This window comes from Babylonia areolata, chromosome 30, assembly GCF_041734735.1.
Source record: "Babylonia areolata isolate BAREFJ2019XMU chromosome 30, ASM4173473v1, whole genome shotgun sequence".
Taxonomy (NCBI): domain Eukaryota; kingdom Metazoa; phylum Mollusca; class Gastropoda; order Neogastropoda; family Buccinidae; genus Babylonia; species Babylonia areolata.
This window is the reverse complement of record NC_134905.1, coordinates 8,465,874-8,485,873: the sequence shown is the minus strand read 5'-3', so window position 1 is coordinate 8,485,873 and position 20,000 is coordinate 8,465,874. Positions and strand designations below refer to the sequence as shown.

The following is a 20,000-nucleotide window of genomic DNA, read 5'->3' as shown; positions in this document are numbered from 1 at the left end:
GCTGGCCTAAAGGACTGGATGACTCTCAACAAGCTGCAATTAAATGATGATAAGACTGAATTTATGATAACCTGTCCAAAGAAGTTTCGTCAACATCCTTCCTTTCCTGACTCTGTTCTGATCAATAGCACACCTGTTTCACTTTCTCCCTCTGTTCGCAGTCTTGGTGTAATCCTGGACCAGTCTCTTTCCTTCCAACAGCACATTTCGAATATCTGTAAAGTTGCCTATTTGGAACTGCGTAGAATCAGCTCTATCCGCCACTATCTCTCAACCGATGCAACCAAGACACTTGTATGCTCTCTGGTTCTCTCAAGATTGGATTACTGCAACTCTCTTTTGGCCGGCCTTCCCAAATACCTGTTAGACAGACTCCAAAGAATTCAGAATAACGCTGCCAGACTCATTTGCAGAGCTTCTAAATTTGACCATGTTTCTCCTCTCCTTCAGTCTCTCCACTGGTTTCCTGTTTCTGATCGAATAGACTATAAGCTATCCACTCTGACCTTTTCTGCAGTCAACGGATCTGGCCCCAAATATCTTTCTGAACTCATCCATATCTATACCCCGTCTCGCCAGCTCCGTTCTTCCTCTGATACTCGACTTCTCAGGATACCTCACGTCAGAAGTAAGACCTATGGACACAGATCGTTTTCTTTTCAATCGCCAAAGACGTGGAACAAGCTCCCTGATAACCTCCGTCATTCTGATTCCCTCGCATCTTTTAAATCTCGTCTCAAAACTCACCTTTTCCCTCAGCAATAAGTTCAATTGTGGCAGGTCCACAACTACATGCATGTATATGAATGTGTATTGTGTGTGCGTGTGTCTATGTAAGTTTGTGCCTGCCTATGTGTGCGTATGTGTTAGGGTAGCTGTTAGATACACATGTATGTTAAAATGTATGTATGCAATGTGTGTGTGTGTGTGTGTGTGTGCGTGCGCGCGCGCGCGCGCGCGCGTGTGTGTGTGTGTGTGTGTGTGTGTGTGTGTGTGTGTGTGGTCACATTTTGGTGTGTGTATGTAACATAGATATAATGTTTTATGTTATCAAAAGCGTTTTTGTAAAGCACCTAGAGCAGATTTCTGGATAGTGTGCTATATAAGTATCCATTATTATTATTATTATTATCTCCTCCCCCAGATCTCCTGCCTTGGTCACGGAAACCACCGGGTGATGGACGCCATTTCGGAGTGCGAGCAGCACACCAAGCTGATGGGCCTGCGCGAGAGCAGCTCCCTCTGGCGGCTCTATTTCCGGCGCGAGTACTTCACGCCGTGGGTCTCGCGAGAGGATGACCACGTGAACACGGACCTCATCTACGAGCAGATCACGCGCGGCGTGGTGCTGGGGGAGTACAAGTGTGAAAAGGTGGGTGATGATGATGGTGATGATGATGATGGTGATGATGATGATGATGATGATGATGATGATGATGGTGATGATGATGATGGTGATGATGATGGTGATGATGATGATGATGATGATGGTGGTGATGATGATGGTGATGATGATGGTGGTGATGATGGTGATGGTGGTGGTGATGATGATGATGATAGTGATGATGATGATGATATGTACGAATATGATAATGATAATGGTGATGATGATGTGATGATGATGATGTGATGGCGGTAATGATGAAGATGGTGATGATGTTGATGATGTCGAAGAAAAAGAAGAAGAAGATCGTCATCCTCCTCCTCCTCATCATCACTACCATTATCATCATCAAAATTTTCTTCGTAATGATAGTAGTAGTAGTAGTAGCAGCAGCAGTTGTTGTTGTAGCACGATTATGATTACGATGATTCTTATTATTAGCATGATGATGATGATGATGATGATGATAAGAATGATGACTGCTGTTTTCAAGTAGAACATGATGCAGCAGTGCTTTATTTACACCCACAGATCTACGGGACGTTTTTTCTGTATTGCAGGAGGAAGTGCTGATTCTGATAGCCGCCCAGAAGTTCTACATCGAGTACAGCGGTGATAGCAAGCTCGAGAAACTGGACCACTTCGTCAGGAACTGGCTGACTTCGGACATGAAGAAGAAACACGAACCCTCCTACTTCGTGGGAAAGGTGGGCTGGGACAGCGGTGTGTTGGGGCAGGGTAGGGAAGGAGAGTGTTTGAGGTGTATTTGGGTAGGGAAGGAGAGTGTTTGAGGTGTATTTGGGTAGGGAAGGAGAGTGTTTGAGGTGTATTTGGGTAGGGAAGGAGAGTGTTTGAGGTGTATTTGGGTAGGGAAGGGGAGTGTTTGAGGTGTATTTGGGTAGGGAATACTCCACGAATTTGTTAAATGACCCTTACACTTATTGCACCAAAGTAACTTTTGACGCATACTCCCCGACTTTCTTAAAAGACCGTTAATGTTACTGCGGCTGTGTAATTCTCGACAGAAAGTCTAGGTTAGGGACCCTTGATTTCATTGCAGGACCCTCAGTCATACCCCATAATTATTTTATGTGTAACTTTCAAAGAAAATTTAAGAATTTCTCAGTGGACCTTCATTCTCATTGCACCTGAATATGACAAATTTGCAGCTGTATAATCTACGACGAAAGCCCAGGAATATTTAAAGGACCTTGAATCTCATCACAGCTGTGTAATTTTCAAGGAATGCCCGGCCAGTAGTTTCGTGAAGGATTTAGACTCTCGTGTACCTTTACGACGAACACTTCTTAAAGGACCATCTTTTGCAGCTGTGTAATTTTCAACGTAGAATCCAAGGGTTCCTTTTAAAGGCCCTTTAACCTCCTCCCCCAGGTCCGTGAGTCCCTGCAGAACAACTTCCTGCAGACCAGGCCGGACCCGCACTCCCTGAAGACGGACATCGTGCTGTTCGCCAGGGACAAGTGGTACCTGCAGTTCTCCAGGTTCTACGACGCCCCCAGGGTTCAGGGCCCGGGAGGGTCACCCCCTCTCAGCAAGGTGGTGGTGGCCGTCAACAGCAAGGGCGTCTACATCCTGGATGACTCCGACACCATCCGTCTGCACCTGGGACTGTGGGAGCTGACCTCGGTCATTAAGGGCAGGTGAGGAGGGGGATGTGGGAGTGTGTGTGTGGGGGGGGGAGTTGGGGAGAGGGGCAGGTGAGGAGGGGGGATGTGGGAGTGGTGGTGGTGGTGGAGTTGGGGGGGGGCAGGTGAGGAGGGGGATGTGGGAGTGGTGGTGGTGGTGGAGTTGGGGGGGGGGGGGCAGGTGAGGAGGGGGATGTGGGAGTGGTGGTGGTGGTGGAGTTGGGGGGGGGGCAGGTGAAGAGGGGGATGTGGAAGTGGTGGTGGTGGTGGAGTTGGGGGGGGGGGCGCAGGTGAAGAGGGGGATGTGGGAGTGGTGGTGGTGGTAGAGTTGGGGGGCGGGGGTGGGGGGGCAGGTGAGGAGGAGACAAGACAAATGGTTTATTGTACATCGGCATCAGGCCATTAAACAAACACATGGGAAGGGGGGAGGGGGCAGGGGGGGGCGCTTGGGGGGCAGAGTCTGGTGCGGTTGGGGGATCAGGGGGTGGGGTCGGAGGCAGGTGAGGAGGTGAGGATGTGGGATTGGTGGTGGGGGAGGTGGGGGAGGGGGAGGTGGGTGGATGTGAGAGTGGGGGAGGTGGGTGGGGGGCAGGTAAGGTTGGTGGATGTGGGAGTGGTGATGGGGGGTTGAGGGTGGGGTAAGGGGCGTGGGTGTGTGTGTGGTGTAGTGTGTGTGTGTGTGTGTTGGTGGATGTGTAAGTGTGTGTGTGTGTGTGTGTGTGTGTGTGTGTGCATGCATGCGTTGGTGTGTGTGTGTGTGTGTGTGTGTGTGTGTCCATGCATGCGTTGGTGTGTGTGTGTGTGTGTGTGTGTGTGTGTGTGTGTGTATGTGTGCACGCGCTGGCGCGCAGTTCAAACCAAAGGCCTTTACTTCGATTTTCCTCACCCCTCCAAGGTGTGTGAGTGGACACCTGATGTCGGGTCTCGGGAGGTTTGAACGGCGGAAGAAGAGGACTGGGCCTCAGCCTTCCTATACCGAGCTCTGGACACAGTGAATTCATATGACTTCATTGTCCCCATGCCCATGAAAGACACTTGATACTATGACACACCAAAATACAGTATATACGAATGAATGAAATACATTTTTGCCCCACCCCACAGGCACTCGACCACAATCCGTACGCTCAAGGGAGATGACTATGTCATCACCACAAGTCATTCAGAAGACTTCTACGCCACGCTGACGTCATTCATTCACGGATTACGCATGAGGTCACGCTTCGCTGTCGTCACCCAGAACACCACGCAACAAGGTATGATTACGTCATCGTTTTTTGATGTCTTAAAAAAAAATTGTTCGATAATTTTTTTTCATGGTAGGCTCTCAAGGCCTGTCCAGTGTGCTGTTGTTTGCTTTTATTATTTTTGTTTGTTTGTTTGATTTTTTTCCTTTTTATGCGTCAGTCATCTGCTCCGGCCTTTTTTCTGAGAGTAGCCAAGTGCTCTGCTGGCTTCATTGTTTACCACGCAAGCCATAGCAGACGCTTTTTCCACAGCGTGCCCACCGCCGGTTTTCAAGAACACACGCAGAATGTGACGCCATTCGTATTGTAATTGCAAAGCCCCTTTTTTTAAACAACTGTTCACTAAAACTGACCCTTTTCAGGTGACTTAAATTAAGATTATAAATTCATCTTAAATAATCAACATTTCATTTCATATTCATTAGAAAGTAGGTGTTGAGCTGTTTCTTTTGCGATCAGTCCGACGTAAATCGGTTCAGGAATCATTTAGAAATTTATCACTGAACACCTTGTAATAAACACAGATTATTCAAATATTTGGCACCATAGGCCCGTTTTGTTTCGCGGGCCACACGGGAGTCATTGCAGTTCGCTTAACTTGCATATAATAGCCACAGCAGGTGATGACTGGTCACTTTCCGCCTGGCCAGTCACTGGCAAGAGCCTGCTCTCTTTCTCTCTCTCTCTCTCTCTTGCTGTGTCGTTCACTGAGTGTGTGTTGCTACAACGGCCAGCGTCATCACCATATCGCTGCATTGTCTTCTCTTATTCTTTATTCTTCTTCTCCTCTCCTTCTTTACTCAACTGTTGTAAACAAAACAATAGAAAAACCCTTTTGTGACTGGCCACATATATGTCCCTGGGCCAGTGCGTGCATCTTTTCTATCCTTCAGTAAATCATTATTCTTTTGTACCGTCCCCTTTGTATAAATACTACTTGGGTTCACAGCTACAATAGCATATTATTATTTTCTAGATCTACAACAGAAGTGGTCTAGCATGTATGGATCAGCGGACATGCTTTGACACCGAGAAAACGACACAAACTGAGTGCTGATCAAGGAAAAGAGGGGATCATGGGATGGGTTTGGATTTCTCCTCTGTGTTGTCTGTCTTTGCATGCTGTATGTATGTGTTGTAGTATGTTGGGGGGGGGGGGGGGGGTATGTTGTGGGGTGTGTGTGTTAGAGTATGTGTGTTCGTGGTAGGAGGGGGGTGAGGAGGGGTGAGAGGGGTATGTGTGTGTGTTATGGTGTGTATGTGGGGGTGTGTGGGGGGTGGAGGGGTGGGGGGTGTATGTTGTGGTGTGTGTGTGTGTGTGTGTGTTAGAGAGAGTGTGTGGGGGGGTAGGAGGGGGTGCGGAGGGGTGAGGGGGGGTGTGTGTTTGTGTTATGGTGTGTGTATGTGAGGAGGTGGGGGGGGTGTATGTTGTGGTGTGTGTGTGTTAGAGTGTGTGTGGGGGGGGGGGGGGCGAGGGCAGGGGAGGTATGCGCGTGTGTGCTGTTGTGTGTGTATGTGTGGGTAGGGTGGTATGTGTTGAAGTATGTTTGTGTGTGTATGTGTGGGGAGGGTGGTATGTGTTGTAGTATGTTTGTGTGTGTGTGTGTGTGTGTGTGTGTGTGTGTGTGTGTGTAGGAGGAGAATTGATATATGTGTGTTGTAGCATGTGGGGGGGTGGGGGTGGATGTCTTCCGTTTTTTTCATAGTCTTCTTCTTTCCGGTTATTGCCTGTCTGTTGTTTTTTCCTCTTCCCACCACCACCATCATTCACCTCATCGTCGTCATCGTCTTCCTTCTTTCTTTTCCCTCGACATCATGAACATCCTCTGATGGTGAGGCCTCTTTGTTCTCAACAACTGCTGCTCAGAATCATCATCATCATCGTCATCATCATCGTCATCATCATCATCATCACCATCATCATCATCATCACCATCATCATCACCGTCATCAGAATCAGAATCAGAATCATCATCATCACCATCATCATCATCATAGTCGTCGTCATCATCTTCATCGCCTTCATCATCATCACCGTCATCATCACCGTCATCATCATCATCGTCGTCGTAGTAGTCATCATCTTCATCGTCATCATCATATGCCCGTGCTCTTCACTATCATCACCCTGTAATCATCATTACCATCATCATCACCACATTCATCACCACAACCATCATCACCATCATCATAACCGTCATCACCGTTTTTAATCACCATCACCAACATCACTATCATCATCATCACCATCATCATCATATTCATCGTCACCATCATCATCATTTCACCACCACCATAAAAATCACCATCTTCATGACCACCACCATCGTCGTCGTTTTACCGTCATCACCATCGTCATCGTCGTCATCATCTTTCTCTCCTTCCTTTCTGAATGCTGGACAGAGGGGGCCAGCAACGTGACCGTGGCGCGGGGAGACCTCTTTGTCCTCAACAAAGCCTTCTGCGACACACTGGACGAGGAGTACGTGCAGGGCATGTGCAAAAAAGGCGCGTGCAGGCTACCACGTGACAAGCTGTTCATCTTGGCAACCGCGGTCAAACCCACTGCAGACATGATGGTAAGTATTGTGGACTGGGGACTGGGGGAGGGGGGTTTGTATGTGTGTGGGGGGTGGGTGGGCAGGTGGTTGGACTGGTGGTTGGGTGTACTTATTTGTCTCTGTGTGTGTGTGTGTGTGTGTGTGTGTGTGGAGGGTGGGCGGGAGGGAAGGGTTCTTGTTTGTGTGTGTATGTGTGTGTGTGTACGTGCGTGTGCGTGTGTGTGTGTGTGTGTGCACGCGCGTGCGCGCGCGTGTGTGTGTGCGTGTGATCTTATGTATCTAACTGATGTGCTATTCTAAAGGGGTTTGAGAAGTTTAAAAGTTCTATATAGATATATTATTACTATTGTTGTTGTTGTTATTGTTGTTGTTACTACTTCTATTACTATTACTGCTGTATCATTTTTGTTGCTATTTTTTTTTGTGTGTGAGTGTGTGTGTGTGTGTGTTTGATGCCGTTATTATTATGTAATTATAATCAGTTTATTTGTTTATTCATTTAGTTATTCGTTTGTTTATGTTTATTTGACATTACACGGTGTTTGAACCTTGCAGAGTGGAGTGATGTCACAGCTGAAGAGAGACCCTACCTCTTTGTCCAACGAGACCTGTGACAGGCCTCGGAACTTGCAGCTGTACTCGCGTCAGCATTTCAGGTAGTCTGGCATTTGACGTCAATCCTTTCTGACGTCATTTTGTTGATGGTGATGTAATTTCTGTCAGCGAGTAATTGTGAATATTCGTTTTTTGTGTGTGTTGGTAAACATATCTTTTCGTCTATCAAGCACTCACTCATGAAAAAATGCACGCAAGTATGCTTGCACACACACACACACACATAAATAATAATAATGGTATTTATATAGCGCTAAATCTTGTGCAGAGACAAATCAAAGCGCTTTCACACCAGTCATTCACACGCATGCATAACTCTTAAACTGTAGAAACTTAAAGACAAGGAAGAGGCAGGGAAGGGAGGCTATTTTGGGAAGAGGTGGGTTTTAAGGCCAGACTTGAAAGAGCTGAGTGTGGAGACTTGACGAAGCGAAAGAGGAATTTCATTCCAATTGTAAGGTCCAGAGACAGAGAAAGAACGGCGGCCAACAGTCGGGCGTTTGAATCTGGGTATGCGTAAACAGAGTGGATCCGAAGCCGATCGTAGTGAGCGAGATGGAGTGTAGAGGTGAAGGCAGCTGCAGAGATAGGAAGGGGCAGGTTTATGAATACATTTATAACATAGAGTGCTGATCTTGTACTTTATTCTGTGTGAGACGGGGAGCCAGTGGAGATGTTGCAAAAAAGAGGAGTGATGTGCTCAGATCTTTTCTTTCTGAGGACGAGTCGGGCAGCAGAGTTTTGTATGCGCTGAAGAGACTGAATGGATGAAGCAGGCAAACCAGGCAATAGAGAGTTACAGTAGTCAAGGCGAGAGAGAATGAGAGAAACGATGCGTCTAGATGTTGCGTCAGTGGACAGATATTTCCTGACGGCACTGATGCGCCGCAGTTGACAATAGCAGGACTGACATGTCTGACTGATAAATTTTTGCATGGACAGTGTATTGTCAAGGACAACACCGAGGTTCCTGACTGATGTGGAAAGAGGGATGGATGTACTGCCAAGTTTGATTGTGTCAATTGTGATGGAAGACAGTTTTTGTTTAGTTCCTATGATCATTGCTTCAGTTTTGTCCGCGTTCAATTGTAACTTATTTCGAGTCATCCAGTTTTCAATGTCCAGGAATCAGTTGGATGTTTCTTGCAAGAGTGACAACAATTTTTCAGGGGTATCACTCTTCTCGAGTTGAGTGTCATCAGCATAAGAATGATGACTGATATTATGGCGGTTGATAATTTCAGCGAGAGGAGCAGTGTACAGTGTGAAGAGCACTGGGCCTAAAACAGATCCCTGTGGGAGTCCATGTTCGATTTTAACGGGTTCAGATTGGAAATGATCAACAATGACAGACTGGAATCGATCAGTGAGATAACATTTGAACCAGTTTAGAACAGTGCCGTTGATACCAAATGTAAAATGAAGACGGGAAAAAAGGATTGAATGGTCTATCGTGTCAAAGGCGGCTGACAGGTCGAGAAGAGTGAGAAGGGGAATTTTTCCTGAATCGGACGCTATCAGTAGATTATTGAGAATGTGGAGGAGAGTGGTTTCGGTGCTGTGGTACGGTCAGCGCGACAGGCAGACTGAAATGGGTGGATGAGATTGTTGAAACAAAGGTGGTTGTTGAGCTGCTTGAGGACAGCTTTTTCAAGGAGTTTGGACATGAATGGAAAATTAGAAACTGGTCGATAGTTTTTCAAAATGTTTGCGTCAAGGTTGGGTTTCTTCAGAAGAGGCCGGACGATTGCAGTTTTGAAAGTGGATGGAAACGTTCCAGTGAGAAGGGATGAGTTGACAATATTGGTGATTGTGGAGAAAGATGTGAGACACACTGGGAAAAGACTGAGGCTGGTATAGGATCGAGCTCACAGGATTTTATTGTCATTTCTTTCAGGATTTCATGGACATCTGTTTCAGTCAATGGATTAAAGGAATGGAGAGGAGTGCCGCTGAATTGAGGATCAGATGAGCAGGTTGGAAAGACATTTGGTCTAAGATGGTACGAATGTTTTGGACTTTGTCGAAAAAGAAAGAGGAGAAGACATTGGGGAGTTCAGATAAAGTGTAGGCAGAAGGAAGAGGAGTCTTTTTTGCAGTTCCAAGAAGATTTGACATGACAGAGTAAAGAGATTTGGTGGATGTGGCATCGAGAACTTGAGAAGAAAAGAAGTTTGTCTTTGCTAATGAGATCATATGTTTGACTTTATTTATTTGTTTTCGGAATATTTGATTGTGGACTTGCAGTTTTGTTGATCGCCATCGTCTTTCCAGTTGGCGACGTTTGCATTTTGCAAGTCGAATGTGTTGTGTGTGCCATGGGGCGGAAGGTCTGTCAGGGAGCACGCACGCACGCACGCACACACACACACACACACACACACACACACACACACACACACACACACACACACACACACACAGATGCAGGGCGAGACAGGCAGCTTCAGAATACGGGACACTGACATAACTTTTTCCCTCTACCCCCCAGAGACGCACAGAGAGAAAGACATAGGTAGAGACAGACATACGCACAGCTTGGGAATAATCTGAATTAACCCTTTCTCTCCTCCCCACAACAACAGACTGACGTCAGAGAACGCCGTGACGAAGTTGTTCAGCAAGGCGTCCTTCAAGCGGGACAAGAACGAGGCTCTGTGGCAGTTCTCACGTGACCCCCTCAAGAGGGCGCTGCTGCGACGCACGTGCGCCAAGGAGCATCTGGCGGGACCCGCCTGTAGGGCCTTCGCTGGTATCCTGAGTTCAATTCTGTTCGGTTCCAATCGGGTCTGAGAAAATGCATTTTAACTGAGTTCTGTTTGATTTCAGTTTTATTCGTTTCAACTTTGTTCAGATCTTGTGAATGTTATATTTGTCACTTGACTGTCTCGTGTACAAATGCCTCTGTCACTGTCAGTTTTGGCCAGCTCGGTTTTATTCATCTCAGTTCCGTTCAGTCCGACTCAATTCAGCCCCATTTGTCCGGTTCAAAACGTCAAAACACACACACACACACACACACACACACACACACACACACACACACACAGAGAGAGAGAATGGTTTATTCATCTATTGGCCACATTGTCCATCATGAAAATGTGTCAGAAAAACACATTTGAGAAGAAAAAAATGAAACAAGACAAATAGACATTATCCAGCGAATAAGTAAGTACAGAGAGAGAGACAGAGACAGAGAGAGAGAGGGGGAGAGACAGAGAGAGATGGGGAGAGACAGAGAGAGAGAGAGCGGGAGAGAGAGGGAGAGACAGAGAGAGGGGGGGTTCAAATCCCCCAGTGACCCGTGAAGCCTTGACCAGTGGTCAGCCATCCAGCAGTACATGGGCGACCTGACCCTCAGACAGGAGGTGACCGACATGGAACTGGCCAATGACTTCATCCTGGACCCTGCCAGGCGGAATGTGAGTGGTGTGTGTGTGTGTGTGTGTGTGTGTGTGTGTGTGTGTGTGTGTGTGTGTGTGTGTCTGTGTGTATGTGTGTGTGTGTGTGTCTGTGTGTGTGTGTCTGTGTGTGCGTCTGTGTGTGTGTGAGTGTGTGTGTGTGTCTGTGTGTGTGTGTGTGTGTGTGGCTGTGTGTGTATGTGTGTGTGTGTGTGTGTGTGTGTGTGTGTGTATGTGTGTGTGTGTGTCTGTGTGTGTGTGTGTCTCTGTGTGTGTGTGTGTGTGTGTGTGTGTATCTGTGTCTGTGTCCGTGTGTGTGTGTGTGTGTGTGTGTGTGTCTGTGTGTCTGTGTGTCTGTGAGTGTGTGTCTGTGTGTCTGTGTGTGTGTGTGTGTCTGTGTGTGTGTGTGTGTGTGTGTGTGTGTGCGAGTGTGTGTCTGTGTGTCTGTCTGTGTGTCTGTGTGTGTGTGTGTCTGTGTGTCTGTGTGTCTGTGTATGTGTGTCTGTGTGTGTGTGTGTGTCTGTGTGTGTGTGAGTGTGTGTGTGTGTGTCTGTGTGTCTGTGTGTGTGTCTGTGTGTGTGTGAGTGTGTGTGTGTGTGTGTCTGTGTGTGTGTGTCTGTGTGTGTGAAGTGGGATTGGGATGGGTGGAAGGATGTGTGTGTGTGTGTGTGTGTGTGTGTGTGTGTGTGTGCCCTCGTTGGAACCACAATTCTTTTTCTTATGATGATGTTTGCTTTCGATAAACGATTGTTTTAACTCTGCAGAAACATCTGAGGGATGAAATATTCTGTCAGATCATCAAGCAACTTACCAACAACCCTGACAAGTAAGCAGGCATTGAAAATGAGAGACTGAGGGGGGGGTGAGGGAGGGAGAGAGAGGGGGGGAGGGAGGGAGAGGGGGTGGAGAAAGACATAGAGAGACACAGAGAGAGAGAGAGTGAGAGAGACAGAGACACAGAGAGACATAGACAGAGAGCGAGAGAGAGAAAGAGACAGAGAGACAGAGACCAGAGACACAGACACACAGAGAGAGTGAGAGATACAGAGTGAGAGAGAGGGAGACACAGAGAGAGAGAAAGAGGAGAGAGTGAGATAGAGTGAGACAGAGACAGAGTGAAAGAGAGAGAGAGAACGAGAGTGAGAGAGAGTGTGTGTGTAGAGAAAGAGGGTGAGAGAGAGAGTGAGTGAGTGTGAGAGAGTGAGAGAGAGAGAGAGAGAGAGGAAAGGGGGCGAGGGGGGCGAGGGGAGAAGAGACTGAATTGGTTTGAACTGAAACGCATATTGCAAGCTTTTTCTTCAGCGTGGGATGATTCACAGCCCTCTTTCTGTCCGTCTCTTTCCGTTCTCTGTCTGTCCATCCGTGTCTCTTCTTGTCTGTCTCTCTGTCTCTCTGACACGTCTTCCCACCAGTTTACACACACACACACACACACACACACACACACACACACACACACACACACCCTCCCTCCCTCCAACCCCAATCCCCCTTCACACACACACACACACACACACACACACACACACTTCACCTCCCACGTTCTACGCCCCACCAACACAACCACACCTGCCACCACCACTTCCAAGGAAGAGTAAGAGAGGTGAAGACCTTCAGGACTGACCCGCGAAAACCACTCACTCGGCTCCAAGGACCGTGGAATAGAAAAACACCCACTAGCTTTTCCTTTTATTTTAGGACATCTCATTTTGTTGACGCATGCCAGTCACAACCCACCTTGTCCATGTTGCACAGACTCAGCGAGGAGAAAGGCTGGATTCTCATGACTCTCCAATGCGCCACCGCGGCCCCAAGCGGAGAGCTCTTCGACCAATGTCTGGGGTTCTTGCAAGGGTCCAAACATAGACAGGCCCGCGCATGCGTAGACTTCCTCAACGCTCAGAAAACGTGAGTAATTTTGATGGAATGCTGTTGTTGCTGTTGCTGCTGCTGCCAGTACTATTACTACTGCTGCTGCTACTACTACTGCTGCTATTACGAACGCTGCTGCTGCTACTTACTACTACCTATTATAATGATGACAATGATTGTCTACAACTATTCTTCTACCCCCTCCTCCTCCTTCTTCTTAACCATGATTATTCGTTGTATTAGTGTCATCTTTGCGATGAAAACAATCATGGTAACGTTAGATGTAATCACAATCGGTCTGTCAGTTGATCAATCAGCCAACTAACCAATGAACCAACAAATATGATGATTTACAAATTAGGAGGAGACACCCACCTCTGAGCATCCCGCCAGGGAATGAAGCTCTGAAGCTGGGGGTTTTCAGCCACCACATTTGTGAGGCAGGGCAGCCCCACAAACTGTCAACCAACCAAACAATACCAGCAACCCAACCAGCCACCTTACTACCCAACTAATCAACCAACAACCAGTCAACCAACAACGCTACAATACAATACAATGCAGTACAGTACAGTACAGTACAGCACAGTGCAGTACAGTACCAGTATCAGTATCAGTAACTCAAGGAAGCCTCACTACGTTCGGACAAATTCATATACGCTACACCACATCTGCTAAGCAGATGCCTGACCAGCAGCGTAACCCAACCCGCTTAGTCAGGCTTTGAGAGGAGGGGGCGAATATATATATATATATATATATATATCTAAAAGAAAAGAAAAAAACCAGTACAGTACAATGTTAAATGTCGTGTGTGTGGTGTCTCAGAGGCGGAAGTCGTCTGTTCCCGCCTCACGCGCTGGAGCACGAGATGATGACGAAACAACAACCCAACGTGCGCGTGCAGGTCATGGTGCCCTCTGGTACTCCTGTGGTATGTTTCTACAGGCTGTGTGTGTGAGAGGGAGTTGGGGGGGAAGGGGGCGGCATGGGTGTTAGTGGATGTTTTAGTGTTTGTGTGTGTGTGTGTGGAGGGGTGGGGGGTGAGGGGGGCAGGGAGCGTTTTGTATGTGTGCAGGGAGTGGTTGGTGGGGAGTAGGGGATGTGTGGGGGTGGGAGGGCTTGGGGGGGGGTGTGAGTGTGGTGTTGGGCTATGTGTGTGTATTTGTAAATGGGTGGGAGGGTGGCTGGGTGCGTGTGGGTGTTTGTGCGTTTGTGGATTCATGTGTGTTCGTACATGCGTGTGTGTGCATGTGTGCGTGTGTGTGTGCGTGCGTGTGTGCGCGCGCGCGCGTGTGTGTGTGTGTGTGTGTGATGTTCCAGACACTGGAAGTGGGCTGTCGCACCAGAGTGTCGGACATCAAGCGACAGATGAAGAAGCGGCTCCGTCTTCACAGCATTGCAGAGTACAGCCTGTTTTTGTCTGGAACTGACACAAGTGAGACACTTCTTGGGCGATGTTTTTTGTTCCTTTCGTGTCGTTTTCATTCGTTCATTCTTTTGTTCGTTCTCTCGTTCATTAAGTCGTTCATTCATCGGATAATCGATTGGGGATTGTTGTATAATGTTTGCAGTTACGCGTTGATGGGTACAGGCGGAATGGTGGAGGTTGGGGGATGGGGAGGGCGAGAGGTGCGGGGGGTAGCCACAAAATTATGTTCATGTCCATTTGAAAAGTTAACAACATGTGTTATATTTCGCCTGTGTGCTTTGCTCCCAAAGGAGTTGCCGTGGTAGTACCAGTCAGGCGTTGGACTTGTGATCCGGTGTTCACCAGTGATACGGTGTTCACCAGCGGTCAGGGTTCACCAGTGATCAGGGTTCACCAGTGATCCGGTGATCACCAGTGATCAGGGTTCTGACCCAGTGTTCACCAGTGATCCGGTGTTCACCAGTGATCAGGGTTCACCAGTGATACGGTGTTCACCAGTGATCAGGGTTCACCAGTGATCAGTGTTCACCAGTGATCAGTGTTCACCAGTGATCCGGTGTTCACCAGTGATCAGGGTTCACCAGTGATCCGGTGTTCACCAGTGATCAGTGTTCACCAGTGATCAGGGTTCTGACCCAGTGTTCACCAGTGATCCGGTGTTCACCAGTGATCAGGGTTCACCAGTGATACGGTGTTCACCAGTGATCAGGGTTCACCAGTGATCCGATGTTCACCAGTGATCAGGGTTCACCAGTGATACGGTGTTCACCAGTGATACGGTGTTCACCAGTGATCAGGGTTCTGACCCAGTGTTCACCAGTGATCCTGTGTTCACCAGTGACCCAGTGTTCACCAGTGACCCAGTGTTCACCAGTGATCAGGGTTCACCAGTGATCAGGTGTTCACCAGTGATCAGGGTTCTGACCCAGTGTTCACCGGTGGTCAGGGTTCGAGGCTCACTTTCGGCATGGTGTTGCGCCCTTGGAAAAGGCACATCACTCCGATTTGTGTCCATTCTACCCATGTTGATGAGGACCTGGCTTAGGTTGGGAAAGGTCAGAATGGCGGAAAGAGAGGACTGGGCCGCGCCTTCCCATGCCGAGCCTTGGACACCGTGGATATGAATTCACTGCCCCGGTGGTCATAAAACCCCAACAAATTATGATATCTTTAACCTGTTTAACCTGAACCTTCCTCTCTCTCCTTGCAGTGCACTGTTTACCAGACCGGGCGTTCTACTTCGACTGCCTGTTTCACGCTGAGACCTACTGGCAGAAACCACGAGGAGACAACAGTGAGTGGCATGGACAGCTACACACAGACAGGAGACTGAAATAACAGCTACAGCAGTAACAGCAAAGAAAAGAGAGGGAATGATACAATAACAGCATTACTACAACTACAACAACTACTAGTACTACTTTGGAGTGTGTGGAGTGTCGGCCCAGTGGTAACATGTCCGCCTAGGAAGGGAGAGAATCTTAGCGCACTGGTTCGAATCCCATCCCACAGTCGCCAGTATTTTCTCTCCTTGAGTGATGGTCTGGACGCTAGTCATTTGGATGAGACGATAAACCGAGGTCCCGTGTACAGCATGCACTTAGCGCACGTAAAAGAACCCACGGCAACAAAAGGGTTGTCCCTGGCAAAAGTCTGTAGAAAAAATCCACTTAGATAGGAAGAACAAGTGAAATTGCAGGCAGAGAAAAAGGTGGCGCTCTCAGTGTGGAGAGCAGTGTGGAGAGCAGCCCGAATTACACACAGAGAAATCTGTTGTGACAAAAAGTGTATTTCAATACAATATTACTACTACTACTACTACTACTACTGATGATGATAACAACGAAAATCATGACAACACAAAAACAACAGGAACTTTGCTTCTAACGATAACATTGACACCATAATGTACATGTATGTATTTGCTTTTTATTTCTTTCCCATAGTGAGAAGGTTCTGACCGGAGAAAAACATTACTTAATTCCCATTGTCCTCACTTCACCTGGATGTCAATGGCGACCTTGGGGAAGGGTCAAACGGCGGAAGGAGAGGACTGGGCCCCGCCTTCCTATGCCGAGTCCTAGACACAGTGGATATGAATTCACTGCCTTCCTGTGCCGAGCCCTAGACACAGTGGATATGAATTCACTGCCTTCCTGTGCCGAGCCCTAGACACAGTGGATATGAATTCACTGCCTTCCTGTGCCGAGTCCTAGACACAGTGGATATGAATTCACTGCCTTCCTGTGCCGAGCCCTAGACACAGTGGATATGAATTCACTGCCTTCCTATGCCGAGTCCTAGACACAGTGGATATGAATTCACTGCCTTCCTATGCCGAGTCCTAGACACAGTGGATATGAATTCACTGCCTTCCTATGCCGAGTCCTAGACACAGTGGATATGAATTCACTGCCTTCCTGTGCCGAGTCCTAGACACAGTGGATATGAATTCACTGCCACGATGGCTGTAAAAGGCTATGGGAGCTTTAACCTTTAACCTCAATTTTATTACATTCATACATAACCGTGTTATATTAACCGCATGTATGTGTTGTATTGTTGTATCCTACGTTTTGTTACGGTAGTTTGATGTCTCTGTGTATTAACTTTTGTAGTTATGAATCCACACGATGACATCACGACCAGTGTCTTCTTCCACGCTCTCCGGAGTATTTCTTCAGGTGATGGTAGTTACATGATTCATATACTGTTGCAATGGTTGAGATTTTTCTTCTTGTTTTAGCTGTTGGCGATGGTAGTGGTTGTTAAAGTAATAAGCACAGTGGTCAGTGTTGGATATTTTCCTTGCTTTTTGGTAAGAGCTAGTTAGTGAAAATGCTCGTTCCAGTACTTTTTTTTGTAAATAATTTGACACTTTGCTTAAAAAGCAACAAAATTCATCAAATTCATCATCGTTTCCCAAATAATTTCAAAGCTTTTAGTTTAGCTGGGTTGCTATCAAGGTTAAACTCAAATCATCTGTCTTTTATCAGAGAATGAAGTCCATTTTCCAACAAAAACTTCTCCTGGCTTTCACGAACAAAAGCTGGTGTAATTCGCAAGTATATTTTTTTTTGGTGTTGACTTAGAAATATATGTATTCCTCCACATACAAACATCATGTATTTGCATACTGATTCAAGTTAAAGTTTCGACATTTATGAAGATAGCGTGTAAAGAAATGAAAAAGAATGGGTACCACCACTTAACCTTGTGGTATTCCCTCTGTGTGTGGACTACACAGGCGCTGTGGCACAGTAGGTCATCCGATCCAGTGATCACCAGTGATCAGGGTTCGAGGCCCCGTTTCGGCATGGTGTTGTGTCCTTGGGAAAGGCACTTTACTCCGTTTTTCCTCAACCACCCAGGAATTAATAGATACCAAACTTCGATTGGCGTAGATTGAAACAAAGGAAGGAGATGATTGGACCGCGCCTTTCTATATCGAGCCGTAGACAGTGGTTGTAAATTCACGGACTTGATGACCGTGAAAGGCTATGGGGCCCTTTAACCATCACTTAACCTTGTGGAATGTCCGCATATGGTTTTTCGTGTGTGGAGTATAATTATTGTTCCGACAATAGGTTTTATGGTTATGCTTGTTAAAAAAGATTATTGATGGTTTGTTTAGTTGTGTTTCCGGATAGTCATATAGATCTCAGTTTACACAGCAAACACTTTCACCAGACATGATCGGAAACGTTCCAAATGGCTCACACGCTTTTGTTCTATGAGTGGATAACGCTTTACTTGCATTGAGATATTAACTCAAAAACAATAACAAAAAATAAAGTTTGATGCTAGATTTTTTCTCTCCTAAATACTGCTTGATTAACAGGTAGCCTAGCTGTGGTTTCTTGTTTTTGTTGTAGTGAACCAGCATGTTTTTTACATTTTGTTCAATAACATTTTTTCTGATGTGGACAGAACTGATTTTAGATATTTATTAATTTATTTATTTTTGCTTTGTTTTTGTGTTTCCCCCCTTGAGAACAGAAGATCAGAAGCATTGTCATTGTATTGTGAAGCCTACACAAGAAAAGTGGAATAGGGTTCAACGTATTCAGAATGAATGCCATCAAATGATCAACGTATTCAGAATGAATGCCATCAAATGATCAACGTATTCAGAATGAATGCCATCAAATGATCAATATAATTTTTTCAGTGAAAAATACAAAGCTTAGAAATGCAGTATCTGATGTACAAATTTTTTTTTTTTAAATGACAAGTTCGTCTTAAGCAATGAAATGATAAAACATGTCTCTGCGAAAAACAAACAAACAAACAAACAAAAAAAACTCAAACAACAAAAAACAAAACAAAACACGATTGAAAAATATTCAAAGAAAGGTTGCCCGCTATTCCACAGCTTGGAAAGATTCTGTAGTCACTCCTATTCTGAAAACTGGAAAATCAAAAGCAATAAGAATAGTTATCGACCGACTGCACTAAATTATTTGCATAATCTCTTCGTGTGGTGTAGCCTACAAGTTGACGTCTTTCCATTCTGGGTGATATAACTATATTAGGGGTGGGTGGGGGGTGGGTTACATGAAAATGTTACATACTTCATGTAACTGTTACAAAGCATGAAACATAAATGACGTTGTGCTAACAATCTATTAGGCAATCAATGGTCATACCAACTGGGCGACCGAGAGATGCATTTGGAGGAGAAAAAAAGCAAAAAAAGCGACTGTCAAGCAATATACAGAACCTTCTTTGTTGTTTACTAGAAGAATATTGTAAATAGAAAAGAAAATAATAACAATGATTTAAAAAGAGAAAGAAAAAAATGGTCTTCCAAGCAAGATTTTTTTGTTTACAAGGAAAATATTGTAAATACGTCGATTCGGAAAAAAGCACTTTGTTTGTCGAGGTAAATCAGAATGGATCCATTGTAATTTTAGGGAAAATGATTAAACTGGTCAACAGAAGCTTGCTTCATATCGTGAATGATGAATGGAATTTCGAAACTTTTTTTTTTTCAATGAAAATTCGGTAAGTATCTTTTCTTTTCTTTTTCAAAAGCTGGACAGAATAGAGGCTAATGGTTCTCGTGCCCAAAAGTGTAGATAGTCACTCATTGTACAAACTCGGTTTTTGTTAGATATTCTATCTGTTTGAACAGGAAGAGTGTGTTCAATATCCTGAACTTGAAACAAGGTGCAAGCTTTTTGTTTTCAAAGGATTGACTGTTTTTTCGCAAGCGTAGGATGAAATATTTTCCATGAAATCGTTGCATTAACACACACACACACACACACACAGAGAGAGAGAGAGAGAGAGAGAGAGAGAGAGATCACGTACACTCAGGCCACTTTTACCATATCTTGTTCATCACACTACCACCCCCCTTCATGCATCCAACGACACCCCCCCCCCCCCCTCCTTCGTTCCCTCCCGTTCTCCCCCGTACCCCCCTCCCCTCCCTCCTGCCTTTACCTTTCGGGGGTGGGGAATAGTGGAGGGGGGAGAGGCGGGTGGGGGGGGACGGGGGCATCTGATATCTTTGTAAAAAAAAACATTAAAAAAAAAAAACCCACCTCAAATTCAATGAACAACACTGCTGATAAATAATTGTCGGGTTGTGTTGTCGCAATGAACGAAGTGAGTGTGCCGTGACGTCATCGTGTCGTGACGTGTGCAGATGGTGGAGCGTCATCAGCAGCGTCATCGGCCCCCAGTCTGGTGATGCTGAAGAAAATCTGGGTCAACGTCAACCCAGGGGTGGACCCCGAGGCGGACAAATATTTCCACTTTCCCCAGGTAGGAAAGACTCTCCCCCTGTGTGTTTGTGTGTGTGTGTGTGTGTGTGTGTGTGTGTGTGTTAGAG

The 20,000-nt window shown here is 46.3% G+C and overlaps 1 protein-coding gene across 4 annotated transcripts in view; it reads left to right on the top strand.

Moving 5' to 3' along the window:
- LOC143275667 (myosin-VIIa-like) overlaps window positions 1-20,000 on the top strand; it is an 88,382-nt gene that overhangs the window by 52,113 nt on the left and 16,269 nt on the right. For 3 of the 4 annotated variants that reach the window (XR_013053457.1, XM_076579945.1, XM_076579946.1), the window contains 15 exons: window positions 1,145-1,372; window positions 1,945-2,091; window positions 2,777-3,045; window positions 4,135-4,286; window positions 6,681-6,856; window positions 7,394-7,494; window positions 10,039-10,205; window positions 10,781-10,875; window positions 11,619-11,680; window positions 12,610-12,762; window positions 13,555-13,660; window positions 14,050-14,164; window positions 15,369-15,452; window positions 16,777-16,842; window positions 19,815-19,933. Coding sequence is in view for 3 of the 4 variants with exons in the window: in XM_076579945.1 (XP_076436060.1) it covers window positions 1,145-1,372; window positions 1,945-2,091; window positions 2,777-3,045; window positions 4,135-4,286; window positions 6,681-6,856; window positions 7,394-7,494; window positions 10,039-10,205; window positions 10,781-10,875; window positions 11,619-11,680; window positions 12,610-12,762; window positions 13,555-13,660; window positions 14,050-14,164; window positions 15,369-15,452; window positions 16,777-16,842; window positions 19,815-19,933 (2,040 nt within the window). In the remaining variant the exon portion in view is untranslated. The remainder of the gene's footprint in view (window positions 1-1,144; window positions 1,373-1,944; window positions 2,092-2,776; window positions 3,046-4,134; window positions 4,287-6,680; window positions 6,857-7,393; window positions 7,495-10,038; window positions 10,206-10,780; window positions 10,876-11,618; window positions 11,681-12,609; window positions 12,763-13,554; window positions 13,661-14,049; window positions 14,165-15,368; window positions 15,453-16,776; window positions 16,843-19,814; window positions 19,934-20,000) is intronic. The other variant, XM_076579948.1, reaches the window with a different exon arrangement.